The following is a 15,274-nucleotide window of genomic DNA, read 5'->3' on the forward strand; positions in this document are numbered from 1 at the left end:
TTCTTCATTTGATATGAATATATTTAGATGCTAAACTAAGTCTTTGTCTTCCTCTAACATTTTTAGATATAATTTGTTAATTAAGCTCTTAGCCAGATAATTTTTTTAATTTATCCCAAATAATCATGGCATAGTCATCATCAATATCATTATTGATAATACACTTACTTTGCCTCAAGCTCTTTCTAATTTTTATTGTTTATCTTTTTTAGCTTATTTGTTTATTCTTTTAATGTTCTCGTTAGGTTTTACTAAATAAGAAGATTCTCGTCATACTTCTCTCATAGGGTGATACTATTATTTCTATTAAATTTTTTGATATTAAAGTCAACAAATACAACTAATGATTTTTTGTTGAATATTGGATCACTAGATGTTTTGAACTATAATACACTTAGTTAGAAAGAGAGAGAAAAAAATTGAAATCAAAAGAATAAACTCAAAGATCAATAAATAAGGAGCACACTAAAAAATTGATACAAAATGTAACGTGGTTTGATAGCTTTTACCTACATCAATAAAAAAATAATATAGATTCTTTAATATATGAGATCGATTACAAGACATTCACACTCATTTATGACTCTCCCTATATACCCTTTCACATAAACCTAATAAACTCAAAGATTACAAACAAGAGAATATATTAGAAAATTGATGCTAGATATAATGTGGTTTGACAACTCTTACCTTTATCCATGAAGAAAACTAAAATTTTCAATATATGATATCAATTATTAGATATTTGAGTTATCCTCGCTCATTCACAACTTTCGACATCTTAGAAAAAAAAAATCCAAAAATGCTCAAAATATCTTTCTATATCTCTTTCTCCCATTAAAACTTTGAGATTTTATTTATAAGAATAAACCCTAATTAGAACTCTTTCTATTTGAATTACTAATTTAAATCTAAATTTTGTCAAGAAATTTAAATTTAATTAGAACTCCATTAAACCTCATAAAATACTTATCATCCTTAACTATCTTGATTGTCATTAGCTTATTATAGTAATTGTTATTTCTTTCCCAGAAATAATCCATGAAACATAATACCTTTATTAGCTTGTAAAGACTTCAATAAAACACCCTCTTGTGATCTAATATCATCTTTATAAAACACCAAAAACAAAAGAGACAACCACACGAGGAGATAATTTCCAGTTTCAGTCATAACAATGAAAAATGCATCCCATCATCGCCGGTCCTCTGGAAAAATCATGAATATTAAATTTTAAGAATAATGAATGAAGTTGCATTTGGCACATTTATGGTACTCCCTTGATTTTGGACATCTACCGAGAATATGAACGATGATAAAAGATGATGATGACGATGATAAAAGATGACAATGAACTGAATGATAGAAAGATTCTGGAAGCAAGTTTTGTTTGATTTCTTTTCTTCTCCAAAATGATCTAATTTGTGTCATAGCAAATAAAGACATTCTTATTCATCAGGATAATTTACATGTTGATCGTTCATCTTGAAATAATTATGTATCAGTCGTCGCGTTATCCATATATAACCCCTAAGCAATGAGACAACGAAGAACTAATGGTATTAATATGCATATAACAATAAGATAGAGATCGATAGTGATTATGCAAACAGGAAGAACAGTGTACGTAAATAATTCTATAGATTACGGTCGATTCATGACTAACCTAATTTGGTAAAAACCAAATTTTACTAAATATAGAAGTACGTTGGTTTGTCATCATAACATTCTCTATCGCTATCGAAAGGGGAGTTTGTGAGATGAACTCATTAATGGCTTCATCGAGATCACATCGATGACCTGTTCGTAACAATCATCATCGAGATATTAAGATGACAGTTTATTAATGTCTCTGGAAAATGAAGCATACTAAGGATCGATGTGTTTTTGGTAACCTATTAATACTTGTGCTGCTGCAAGCGCAGAGGAGATGGGTGGGACTCGCGTCATGTTAACTGGTCTGTGGAGCGTAACGTGGCGCGTTTGACCATGGAAAAGAGAGTCGTCCTTTTCCTTGGCCACCCAATCACCAAAATTCTCGCCCTATGCGCTCTGTGCCGTCGTCCCCCTACTCGATGCATCAACGCTGACGACGGCAGAGGAAACGCTGGTAAAGACGGCCTACTCTACAGTTGTTGAACTCGCACCAGTACGGCACCACAATTCTCTATCTTCTCTTTTTCTCTTTCTTTTGGCGATGAGTTCACGTCACCTGCGCCAGGTTTCCACCGCATGAAATTTGTCAATGCGACGGCAGTTGTGCAAGCAAAGCTTGCTGTTTACATGGATTTATGAATTAATGGCGACGAGAAGAGAAATATAGTTTGTCTTTCTGATGAGGCATCAGTTCGAGGTGACGACCTCTGTATGTCTAAGACAATCCTCGATATAACCATCGGCAAATCTTTCCATGCATTTTCCATTCCATGCCTGTCCTGCCAGTAGAAGTAATGGATGGATGAGGCAGCAGCAGCAGCAGCAGCTCGAGAGTCATGTATACGTTCCGAGAATCATCACTTCGTTCATTAGGCACAGTGATTGGAGGCAATGATGACCTTGGTTGCAGGAAAGATATCAATGGCTTGACGGAATACCTTCACTGCAGGGTATAGAAAAGAGGAACAGAGACGCCAGGACGACGACCCATGGTCAGTGCATGCCCTTGCTGACAGGGGAACTCATTGCCAATCATGTTCATATATATATATATATATATATTGATAACACATAAAGCTTAAATTTTCTCTGGAACAAAAATATTACATTTATGTGTAAGTTAATGAAACAGTTGAAAGGTATAGTGATGGTAATGATTTGTCGAGTAGATGATGAGAAGGGAACAGAGGAATGAAGCAAAAGATGGAAAGGAGGGAGTCACGGGTTTGCCTTGAAAGTTGAAACGAAAACCTCCAAGTCCATATAACATTTCCTCTTTGCTTACCCCCCAACACCGACCGACACATATTCTCCCCCTCACACCTCGAGGCTATGAAGTATGCATTAAACCCCCTCGCCAATTAAAACTCCACCTACACACTCCCACTCCCACTCCCACACCGTCCGCTTTAGTCTGCAGTAAAATGGAGAGGTGTTGGGGAGGAGGAGGAGGAGGAGGAGGAGGAGCAGCAGCAGCAGGAGCGGCGGCGGTGTCGGAGCCGCACAAGCCGGTCCCGGCGCCCTTCCTGACGAAGACGTATCAGCTGGTGGACGACCCCGCCACGGACCATATCGTCTCCTGGGGTGACGACCGTGTCTCCACCTTCGTGGTGTGGCGCCCTTCTGAGTTCGCCCGGGACGTCCTCCCCAACTACTTCAAGCACAATAACTTCTCCAGCTTCGTCCGCCAGCTCAATACCTATGTACGTGTTGTCCTCCTCCCCGACTCTCTGTCCTCGTTTCGTCGTTTGTAGTGCTTGTGGCTGAACTCTCCTTTTTTTACTTTGGTGGCGACGACGGTGGCACAGGGGTTCCGGAAGGTGGTGCCGGAGAGATGGGAGTTCGCGAACGAGTTCTTTAGGAAAGGCGAGAAGGAGCTCTTGTGCGAGATCCACCGCCGCAAGACCTGCTCTTCCTCTTCTTCCTCGTTTCCATTGGCTTCGTCTCTTCCCTTGTTCCCTCCCTTCCACCACTTGGAAGACTACCGCCTGGCCTCCCCACACTGGCAGGACGCCTCCTCGTCGCGCTTCCTCCTTCTCGACGGCAATGATGTTAATTCTACTAATGCTATTCGGATCGGCGGCGGCTGCGGAGGAGGAGGGCAGCCGACTTTGGCGGCGTTGTTGGAGGAGAACGAGAGGTTGCGGCGGAGCAACGCGGCCCTGCTGTCGGAGTTGTTCCACATGCGGAAGCTTTATAACGACATCATCTACTTTGTGCAGAACCACGTCCGCCCCGTCGCCCCCAGCTCCGCCGCAGCTTCTGCCAACTTCTTCCTGTCCTCAGCTTATCAACGGAGAGGGTGTCACAACTCCGGCAGTCCCACCTCCAGCAGCTCGCTCACCATTGCCGAGGATCCATCGCCTTCTCCACTCGACAACGCAACAAATGACAAGGACATTGGCTGCAACGAAGAGAGCAGCAGTGCGAGACCCAAGCTCTTTGGGGTGTCACTTCACGGCTGTTCTAGCAGCAGCAACAAGCGAGGATTTCATCTCCACGAGCCAACCTCGCCCTTCACCAGACCGCGTTTGGTGTTAGACAAGGAGGACTTAAGTCTCAATCTAACGCCATCTTCTCCCCCTGCCTGTTAACACACCCATCCCATCCCATCCCTTCTCTCATCATCTACTGCTCTAGACTCCTTGTCGTTGTTTCTCTTTCCAGCTTCGCTAATTTTGTAGTTGCCTTCTCAGTTGCTGTCGAGAATTAATGTAAATAATCCGATCTAATGGACTTGGTGTACTTTTCACGTCACTGTATACGAGTCGAGTCCATGAAAGCAACTTATTCTTCTTGACCTCTGAAAAGAAGCGAGTGAAGTGTCTGAGGGAGACAGTCTCCTCCGAGTTGGTCAAGCAGAGCATGACGCATGGATGGGCAGCCGTAGAGAAGTGTAAGCAGCAGCAGAAAGAAGAGAACGGTGTCTTCTTCTCCTTCTTCTTCTTCTTCTTCTTGCTCAAAACTACTGGGAACGTGATCGTTGTCAGAGATTCCCCGTCCTCGTGCTGCCATGCAGACAGACTGCACGCTGACCCACTTGCTTCTCCACATAAAATGACAAGGAACAAAGCAACAAGAACGCGCAGGGAGAACGCGGTGTGGCCCATGCAACGATCGATGGCTGTGATGATTTTGAGGCCGCTGCCATGAAGAGGACGATGCACACACAACGTGCTACTATTTCTACGCTTCTAAAGCCATATATTTCGGATAATTCCCTTCTTTTCCCATGCTCCAGTTGAAGCTTCTAGTGATGCAATGAATCATCACTATGGTTGAGATCACATACTCTGTCGGGCAGTGTGAAGTTGGAGGCTGTCCTTGCTGGAGCAGCAACACGCCATTGCCTCTTTTTCTACCACCTTTAAGGTTTTGATGATATACCGCGAGTCTTTCTTTGTGGGCTCATTGGGTTCGCTTTCTTCCTCTTTACCTTTCTCTTCTCCCGAGCTCCAATTACGGGGGCCATTGACCCGGGAATGCCTTGTGCCGGAAACGCAATACCTGTCTGTCGCCAACCCGCTTTATCGTATGTTGTAAAGGGACTAAGGGGTGATTAAAGTTGACCAGATTAAAGATTGGGAGTGGACTCCATGTAGGCTGGCGGCCTTCTCGGTGCCATGGATGCCCAAAAGAAAAAGAAAAGGAAAGGGAACTTATGGGGAGACCTAATGATGTCAAACGAGAAAGAAGAAGTAAAAGCACATGTGAAGGTCTTAACACGCAGCACCCATCTGCGATGCCTGGAGTCACGTCAGGGTTCCGGTCCAACGTATCATGTTCAACAAATATTGAGACCGCGTCACGTGGAGCGAGAGGGTGAGTTCTGTGTGCACGAGAACAAAGATGTTCTTCCTGTCATTTCACCTTGTCGATACGGTCAGTATGAACCTGGGAAAGTAGTACCTTTGCCTTATGCATTGATTGCATTACAGACCAACGAATCATTGGAAACATCACAAGTAAACTCTCGTTCGAGATTTACTCATACCATCATCTACTGTAAGAAGGCATACATATAACGAATCTGTGTCCTGTTGAAATTTACAAGCAAGATTTTTTCGGAACAGTTCGAGTTATATCAGTAACCATATACATGAAACATCTCACACACTATCATTTAAAGTTCAGGATTGGAATGGCAATGAGTAAGAAGACATCTATTATCTGTATTCAAAGCCCACTTGAATCCCTTTCGAACCTGATTTAAGTTACCTGAACCCTCTTTAATTAGGTCGATTAGATCTTACTACTTTCAAGTTACTTTCATTCCTACTAGTGGCATTGCCTGTAAGGCACAAGTGAGAATGTACCCATCCAAATCATATTAGATTAAACTAAGCATGCAATTTCACATAAACATAATCCAATCTTGTGTCATATATAAGGCCATACATACATTAATCACAAAGTCATTATTGTTTAACCAGCAGCAACTGGGCGGGCTTATGTATGACAGTCCAATCAATACTAACAAGTATACCACCTTTAAACCGAATAGCAATCGCTAATTGCTCTTAAGAAAATATACAAGCATAGGAGAAGACATAACAAAGCAAATGGAAAGTTAACTTTCAAGTAAGCAAGAGGCATGTTAGCACAACTGTACCCTTGTTTCCGCTAGGCATCAACGTTTGAGAATTTCATTATCTGAAAAAGAGACGAGCTTCTAAATCGGCTCACAATCAGTCTTCTTGGATCAAAAGTTGCATTATATTTACCAACAAACGTTAAGAAACAAAGGGCATGAAATTTGACACGAATCATCACTAACTCAACATATGATAATAAATTACAAGGGTTATGCCTTCCTGATAAATCCATGGAAACCCTCCTGCTGTTATGATGTTAAAAGCTGCATTTACCTGTTTGATGAGTTTCTCAGGCCTAAATTATGAGAACAAAACTGTCGCCTAAAACATATTGAAAACAGACACTGAGGTGCTCTGGAAGGATATAACACTCCCAAACAAAATGTATTTTGGCATCTGACAATCTTATATTATTGATATCTATAATAATCATTAAGCTGCTTTCAGCTTAGCCAGTTCTGGTGCAGGAGAGACTCCACCAGTCGTTGGCCTGAAAAGTAGTAAAAGTCTTTAAAGTATCTGAACGTTACAATAAGGAAGCAATTATATATCATGAGTTAAAATCATGACAGTTCTAAGGGAGGCACTTACAGGCCAACCATGACTTTGAAAGCATCATAAATCCCCCACTGTGCGCCAGTTAGGGTGCCAATCATCACAATACGAAGAGGGAGCCCACGTGTGAAAAGACCCCACAGACCAAGCTTTTTCACAGCCTTTAAAAAAAATGTAAATTATTACTATCATATAAACATATTATGATCTAGCAAGATGATATATCAGATTATAAAAAACCATACTATGAATTTTGTGAAATACTATGAATATATGAAGTACTCACATCACCAACTGTAGCACCCTTAGCGTTGTTTAGGAAAGAGACAAGGTTGTCAGCTGGATGAGAAACTATAGCACAGAAAATTCCAGCAATATAACCACCAGCAAAGCTTATGCCCAGCTGACGTGTTTTGCTACACTGGTCTTTGGGTGTTGGAATTGCATATTTGTAGATCATCTCAACCACAGTCTCAAAGGATGCAAATTTCATCATAGTATCTGCGCCAAGCAGTACATATAAATTTGACATAGGAGCTAATTTCTCACCATTAGATTACATGTGGGAAAGACTAAGCATGTAAATCTTATATAAGAAGGAAAACATAAAACACAATTCTTCATTACATTTATGTGAAGTTACTATAAACTATATTGCTCCAATGGGCTCATTGTCTACACAAGACTTATTATCCAAATCATCACATATAAAAACGACAACATCGGAAGCAACAATCGCAACGCATGTTTTTTTTTTGTAAAAATAGCTCAATTTTGCATGTAAAACCAGCTACAAGTATACTTGAATTGAATAAAGAAATTGTGTTATTAAAGATCCACATTGAAACTAATATCCCAGTTTTTTTATATATTAAACATAAAGTCGAGTCAATCCCTGTACTTCCATTCATTGTTCATGAAAATCTCATTCCAATCTCTCTCTGATCGATTTCAATAACATCCAATAACTATGAAGTTAGTGTACACTGTGATTGGGTTTGCCATTTTAGCCCTTTGCTAGCAGCCTTATGAAAATGAATGAGCTTATTCACTCTCCAATGTTACATTCACTTACAACGGAGAATGAAACATTTAAAAGAGACACAAATAAAGAATATGAACTATAAAGACTAATCAATCCCATTTTCCAAGTAAACGAACCAAATGGTTAGACAGCAAAATTTCCTATGTTATAAACAGGCCAACAAGTCACATTCTTCAAAATCCTTGGTGTCAGCTCACCAATATTAAGAAGAAAAGTTGCCAGGTCAATGCAGTCTGACAAAATGAAATTACAGATCGTAACAAAGAAAAGCATAGTAAGTTACGTAAACAAGTATCCAAGTGAACAAGGTCAAATACAATCCGATAACAGCATTCAACATAGAAAAATGTGACCTCTTACACAATCACTAACATATCTTTCCCTGAATCAAGAAGCCCTGACCTAATAATTTGACTGATTCCTAACAGTTAGCCCACAGATGTTAAAGAAATTGACAGGATCAGCAAGACCACCTGATCCTATGATAACTCAAGTTACTCAACATGATTGCAACCAAACTGCAATGGATCTCAATCAATTTTTGACATGTCCAGTGGTCCAATTAGTTATCAACCAGCTAAGAGAATCCCAGACAATCCCAATCTTATGCAACACACTTATATTTGCATTAATTTTAAGAGAACACATTAGCAATCATATCCAGTCAATCCAACCAGTTCCATTCCCAAATTCTACTACCCATCAGGGTCTTGCAAAATTTAATTCAAGCAGCTTCAGAAGGATATGATAAACAATTGTCTTTGAATTTAAAAGATCTTATGAATCCCATTTTCCTACCATTGCACTTTTGTTAGCAATATTTTGCATGGCATTTTCTAATAGAGAATACGTTTTCATTATATCAAGCAGGAAAAAAAAAGAGTATGCAGGATATACCATAAAGATAAAGATCTAATTAAAATTCAGGTCTTCTCAATGTTTGACAATACTATAGTCCAACCTATCATTTGAAGCAACAGAGTTGACAAGTATAGGTATCAATCGGTTATAACACAATTTCTAAAACCCAATTCACATGATCTTTCTCTTACCTCTTTATGATCTATTATTTTTTAACTGAATCAGATATTACACAAGGATCAAATATAATCCTTAGTTTAAAGAAAGAGAAACAGTCATGTGAACCAATTCATTGAAGTGCAACCCCATTCAGATCAACAGGAGACGACTCAAGTAGAGAGGTTTGATTTTTATATGCAAATTTAAAATCTTCTGACCCTGGCCAGGAAGATCACAGAACTATGTGAAAACACAACAGACTAACAAGATGATAGGAAAATCAAACACACGGAATTTCTCAGGGTATCTTGTGAAAGGTTGGAAATAAACATGATATCTAAGAAGTTTCCCCCACATGCTATGCCCAAAAGTTAAGATAGAGTTGTCATCATGCACAAACATCCAAGGGTTTGTTATATAAATATAAATGACAATTTGAGTAAATCCTAACAAAAAAGGCCATGACTCATGTTTATGTGCAAAAGAAAACACACAAATAGCAGACAACAATGACGATGATCCCTTTAATGTATAACACTAAAAGACAAAAAGTCATCAATCAAGGAAAAAAAAGGTTTTGACGATGACGAAATAGATGCTGCATATGAAATGTTAAAATGACTAGAGTCCTTGGGATTAGCACAACTTTTAGTTTGGATCATCCTGCATTTCCACATCAACTATTCTTAAATTTGTAGCACAGAAAGGATCACTATGCTTTGAAATATTCTTCCAAGTGTAAAGAGAGGGAACTTAAGTTTCCAATTAGTCAATGAAATATGTAAACTTCACTTGAGTGACCACAATCTAGTATCAGAGTGGAGAAGACAAGAGAAGAGGAACATTTCATATATGCAAACGAATGAAGTTCCAATATTCAGACTTAGATTACATGAAGAATGATGCCAGGCACTAACCAAGGGACGCAATAAGCTGAAAATAAGCAATAGTTTGAAGTGTAAATCTACAGAGCAATATGCCTAGAAAATATAACATGAGCTACACCAAAGTGAATTACATCAATGTCAGGTATCCAAACATAATGCTGGTGCAAGAAAACTCATAAACCAGCATAACAAAGTGTTGAGAAACTAATTTTCTTGGAACACAAAAAACATCTCAATGTTAATAATAGAAAGCAAGGACTGAATAACATACATAATATTGTCAAAGGCACTAGGCACTGTGAGGCACTAAGATCCCAAATTACGTGGGAGCTAAGTGCTAACCAAGCAAAACAAGATGCTTACCTTACAAAATTTGTAAAGAAGATAATAAAGAAAAATAATAATCATTATAACAATAATTTTAATCAAAATAAGTTGCAAATTATTTTGGAGGACACCTTTTGCACAATAATCTATTTTTACCTCTTGACTTTGTTATTATGCTTGAAAAATATTTCTGCTATTAGTTTTATTATAAAACATGCAACTGACAATATAAGGGTCTTTGGATCCTCTTAATAGTTGTATGTCCATCCAAGATACTTTTTATGTTTCTTCATGATAATTCTTCTGGCATACCTATAGTTACCATTGTACCAAAAATGCAATTTGAATTTCTCTGTTAAATTGATTAATTAACAGAGAGAGAGAGAGAGAGAGAGAGAGAGAACATGAGAGGGAGAGAAGAAGATGGATGAGAGTGAAGAGGACAACAGCATCAATATTCCACTTACAAAGAGTGAAGCAGAGAAGAATGAAAAGTAGAAGGAAAAGGAGAATCATTACTTACAAGGAATCTGACGCCCCCAAAGTGGAACTATTCCTTTATATAGTCTGCAGCAGAACAATAGTTAGAATAAGAAAAATTGTAACAGAAACGATAAACAACTAAACCACATGGATGAAAAGTAAAATGACAAAAACAAAAACGTACCCCATAACACCTTCAGATTTGACAAATTTAGGCAACCCATCACTCAATCCCCTTGCAAAACCAGGCTGTGTCTGGACCCGAACCTTCACAGCTTCAAAGGGGCAGAGAGCTACATCAGCAATCACTTCAGCAGAAGCAGACCCAGCAAGATAGATCAAAGTCTTATACTTGGCGGCATACTCTGGCCCCGCTATATCTGAATAGTACTTCTTGAAGTACTCATAAAACCCAAACTTGCATGCCCCCTGGGCGCTGTATCCAAGCAGAGTAGGTACCCAGCCCCTAAAGAAACCCCTGATCCCTTGTTCTTTAAGCAAGACTCCAAATCCTGAAGAGATGCTTTTGTACTTAGCTGGGTCGATCTAGAAGATGCCAGCAAGACTTATGGTCAAATAGATCCATTGAAAAATATAAAATAAACATCAATCCAGTCAACGAAACACATTCATCAATAGTGAATATGGCATAGATTAACCAATCAAGGCCTGAAATTTACTTGCACCAACTTATATCGAACACCAAACATTTCTATCGAGACTTAACCGCCGACACATGAGAACTGTATTTAATCGCGCAGATCAATCTACAGAATATAATTTCACAAAACAGAAGATGAATCATGGAAACAGAAAGACTGGAATGCAACATATCATCAGGACGACGTAGTTGAAGAAAAATTAACCAATGTGGCCAAAGCCGAAGCACGGTAATTTGAAGGAGAACCAACAAATCAGTAAGTATAAATCAGGAAATAAGCATCAACTATCCAAAGAAGTCGGATCATGTAAATCGAAAACTGCCACTGAAATAGAAGCTACCAAATGAAAATTTTAATCCAAAAGGCAAATAAGAAAAAGGAAAAGTAACTAAAATTATCGAAGAAAAGAACTAATCGAGCGAAATAAAAACAGAAAATCCCCACAAGAACACTTAAGGCAGACCAATGGACTGGTAACCTCTAAATCCCAGTACCATAGATCGACTGCTTCGACAAAGCCGACGCATCTCACCTGCATATTACACTTGACGAGGTCAAGCGGAGTGACGGCCATGTGGGTGAGGCCGCAGCTGGCGATGCCGCCGGCGGTACAGGCGGCGTAGAACATGGGCGAGTACATCTCGATTTTTCCGGGCTCGTTGGGCGCCTGGGCAACGACTGGGGCTGGCGAGGCGGCAATGCCCGCCGTCACCGGTGAGGCAGTGGTCCCCCCCAGGATCCGGTCCAGGGCTCGGGTTCCGGAGGCCGGGGTGGGCGAGTACAGGAAGGTCGGGAGGAGGGATTGGTGAGATCTCTCTGTCAGATCCATTGCAACTCCCCTCGATTTCGTTTTAGGGTTCGGATCAAAGAGGAGCCTGAGATGGAGGAGAGAGCCAATGCGATGGCTCTCTTGCCCCTCTTCTTCTCACTCGTGAGTGTGACGGACGCGAAAAGAGTTTTGGTGCACCCCCCAATTTTTAGGGCGCGGTGGTGTTCGCTAAATTGTCGGACTTAAAAGACGCAAGAGTTCCCGGCATCCTTAAGGAATTACTTATATAGACAGTATTCGTGGAAAATTGATAGGAGTGGCAATATTGGCAATAAACGAATATGCGAGGTAATATTCGGAGGCGCGGTCTACGCCTCTTCTTTTGCCCAATTAAAGGCCGAATTCTTCGACAGAGATCGGAGGATGCGATTCATCGACAAAAAAATGTTCAGATGGACGGTGGGAGATGATGTATTCGATTAAAGAATATTATGTTAAATTGAGATTGGGCTTAAGTTTCGTATATTGGGCCTAAATTGGGCCGCATTTGGTTTGGTGTTGCGACCTCACAGAATCGTTTCTTTGCTTCCTCACACGTTCCTCCCCGTCGCGGGCGGCAAACAAACGAGGAAGTCTGCGACTGGAAGCCACAGCAGCCACCCCATGGCAGAATCGCTTCCTGCATATCCGTAAGCTATCCTTTTCCATCCCTCCCATGCCTTCTCAACTCCATATATAAATCCATCCTCCGTCACCTCCCTTTCTTCCACACACCGCCTTCTCTTTAGCCAAATAAGAAGCAAACAGCACTGCCGCGACTCCATGTCTCTGCGCCCCTCGGCTCCCAGGACCTGCCGCCTCTTCTGGTGCTACCAGTGTCACCGCGCCGTCCGCATCATCTGCTCCCCGGCCGCCGACGTCCTCTGCCCCCGCTGCTACGGCCGCTTCCTGCACGAGATCGACTTGCCCCGCCCCCGCCTCGTTGTCGAGCTCACCCCCGTCCGCCCCCTCCGCGACCACCCTCTCTTCCCCCCGCCCGCATGGCGCCGCTACGCCGAGCTCGACCGTGTCCGGCAGCTGGACTCCGACGACGGCCGCCGCAACCCCTCCGGTTCTTGGATCGTCTTCAGGAGGACCACGGATGACCGCCCCGTCGACCCTGGCCCTCGGCGTCCCCTGACCCCCGCTCCTCCTCGCCGAGAAGAGCCGTCGATTCCTGCGGCGGTGCGCCCGGCTGACTACTACACCGGTCCTAATTTGAACGAGCTGATCAATGAGCTCACCCAGAACGACCGCCCGGGGCCACCGCCCGCGCCGGCTCCGGCTATCGAGGCAATGCCGACTGTCTCCATAACGGAGGCCCACCTGACCGACGGCTCGCAGTGCCCGGTCTGTAAGGAGGAGTTCAGCCTCGGCGAGGAAGCGAGGGAGATGCCCTGCAATCATGTTTACCATTCCGAATGCATCGTTCCATGGCTCAGCATGCACAATTCGTGCCCGGTATGCCGGTTTCAGCTGCCGGGTGCGGGGAACGGCGGCGGGCAGGAGAACAGAGCTAGTGGCAGCTCGAACACAGGCAGTGGTCGGAGCCGCCGACAGGACCGATGGAACCCCTTCTTCCAGCTGTGGCCCTTTCGAGAGTCTTTGCACACCGGGGACTACCAGTACCGGGGACTCGAGGAGCACGAAGACATTTTTAGTAGCCCTGGTGGTAATGATTCGAGAGTCCTTCCAGCTTTTCTTCTCATCTCCTTGTATTTCTGCGTCTTCTCATACTTCCTTTGAAACAACTGCACAATTTCACACTTGGGAAAGTTGGAGGTCTCAGCATCATCATGCAGAATGTTATTACATGAACTCTATATCTGATCATGTATTTACAGCATATAAAGCTTAAAAATCTTGCAAAGGTGATTTCTTTTTGCCTTTTATGTCATATGTTTACTAATATGGTGCATAAAGTTGTTATTATATCAAGCATCGTATATTATCTTTCCTAATCTGTGTTTATTAATTGTTAAGAGTGTGACTAATGATTGATTTTTCTCAGCCTTCTATTCATGGTGGCGCTCTTTATTTCTTCTCTAGCAGTTCTTCTAGTGGTGGAGTCATTCTCAAAAGGCCAAAGGGAGGCCTGCTTAGTGGACAGTTAAGTCTTTCCCTTGAACCCTTTTCTAGTGTTTGTCATTCTGTGCATTTGGCATCTGATACCTTACCTTCTTAGCTACTCAAGCTCTAATTGCACCTTGTAATAATGCCTCTTTAGAATGTCCATCTTCCTATTATAGGTTATATTTTGCATATATTTCCAGGTTATGATCTTGTTTGGAGATGAAAATTAAAGTTATCATGGAAAGCATGTAATTAGAGTGTTTATTACTGATAGATGAGTTAGCATACACAAATTGTTATCTGATAGAAGAATTCAATATGAGCTTATAGCTAATTTAGCTTTGCTCAAGTTCTACACTAGTTTAATTACATAAATTTGTGCATGATATATTTTTTTCCATGTTAATCTGCAAAGAAGGCAAGCAAATGATGAAGGTAATATGGCTGTGCAGTCGTCAAACGAAGGCTGGGAATGCTGATCCCAGATCATATCCATTGAAGCTTCACGGAAGAAGAAATATTGAGCAGATATTTTTACGAAGAAAGAACACAGCTACACATCTTTATGTAATCATCTGCTATGTACAAGGTTAATTCATCGACATAAGACCTCAAAAAATAGTGGTCAAGGTGTATCTCTTTCAATGACCTGAATGGCTTATAATTGTGATTAAACATTATATATTGATCTTAAAGGGATCCATTTATCATATGAGAATGTCTTCTCATGACTGATAATTAATTGATGTTTGTTCACACTGAACAGCCCATATGTCAGAACATAATTGTTCTGACAGTTTATGGGCTGTTCTTCACAATCCTAGCTTTGGATAGCTTACTTAATTGAGTTAAAATTGATGGTGTTGCCCTGCAGCTTACTGGTGATGTGTAAGGAACTTCACGGTGTCACTTGAACATAAAACATGAAGCTTTTTAGGTAGAAGAGAGAGATATGATATCATCAACCATGATGAAGTCACTAGCTTGAGTCTCAGTCTCTTTCTTTTTCTTTACCTTTCTAATCTGTAAGTACTTTGGCATGCAAAGCTGCAGAATTGGTGATTAGCATGCAAATCCCGGCACGACACTTCACTCCTATGCCAATGAAACATCCAGCTAAAAGGAAGATGACGATTGACTGGTCCTAATTCACATAGACAAGT

The 15,274-nt window shown here is 41.2% G+C and overlaps 3 protein-coding genes across 4 annotated transcripts; 2 read left to right on the top strand and 1 right to left on the bottom strand.

The window, feature by feature from the left end:
* The first annotated feature begins 2,952 nt into the window (after window positions 1-2,952).
* Window positions 2,953-4,413, top strand: LOC135679924 (heat stress transcription factor B-4c-like). The gene is made up of 2 exons (XM_065193905.1): window positions 2,953-3,359; window positions 3,465-4,413. The coding sequence occupies exons 1-2, from the start codon at window positions 3,081-3,083 to the stop codon at window positions 4,248-4,250; spliced, it is 1,065 nt and encodes a 354-aa protein (XP_065049977.1). The 5' UTR covers window positions 2,953-3,080; the 3' UTR covers window positions 4,251-4,413.
* Window positions 4,414-6,389: 1,976 nt separating this feature from the next.
* LOC103991547 (mitochondrial phosphate carrier protein 3, mitochondrial) lies at window positions 6,390-12,246 on the bottom strand. Its single transcript, XM_009411039.3, has 6 exons — window positions 11,763-12,246; window positions 10,753-11,114; window positions 10,609-10,652; window positions 7,093-7,307; window positions 6,843-6,967; window positions 6,390-6,741 (listed from the first exon to the last, which is right to left on the bottom strand). Exons 1-6 carry the CDS (start codon window positions 12,057-12,059, stop codon window positions 6,684-6,686), a joined length of 1,101 nt encoding a protein of 366 aa, XP_009409314.2. The 5' UTR covers window positions 12,060-12,246; the 3' UTR covers window positions 6,390-6,683.
* A 375-nt stretch (window positions 12,247-12,621) lies between these two features.
* Window positions 12,622-14,821, top strand: LOC135583476 (probable E3 ubiquitin-protein ligase RHC1A). Of its 2 annotated transcripts, none has more exons than XM_065193907.1 (3): window positions 12,622-13,710; window positions 14,050-14,147; window positions 14,527-14,821. In XM_065193907.1, the coding sequence occupies exons 1-2, from the start codon at window positions 12,822-12,824 to the stop codon at window positions 14,085-14,087; spliced, it is 927 nt and encodes a 308-aa protein (XP_065049979.1). In that variant the 5' UTR covers window positions 12,622-12,821; the 3' UTR covers window positions 14,088-14,147; window positions 14,527-14,821. The 2 variants fall into 2 exon arrangements, with proteins under 2 accessions (XP_065049979.1, XP_065049978.1); XM_065193906.1 differs by having other exon boundaries at window positions 12,623-13,710; window positions 14,564-14,821.
* The last annotated feature ends 453 nt before the right edge of the window (window positions 14,822-15,274 follow it).

Source organism: Musa acuminata, chromosome BXJ1-7 (assembly GCF_036884655.1).
Source record: "Musa acuminata AAA Group cultivar baxijiao chromosome BXJ1-7, Cavendish_Baxijiao_AAA, whole genome shotgun sequence".
NCBI classification, from domain to species: domain Eukaryota; kingdom Viridiplantae; phylum Streptophyta; class Magnoliopsida; order Zingiberales; family Musaceae; genus Musa; species Musa acuminata.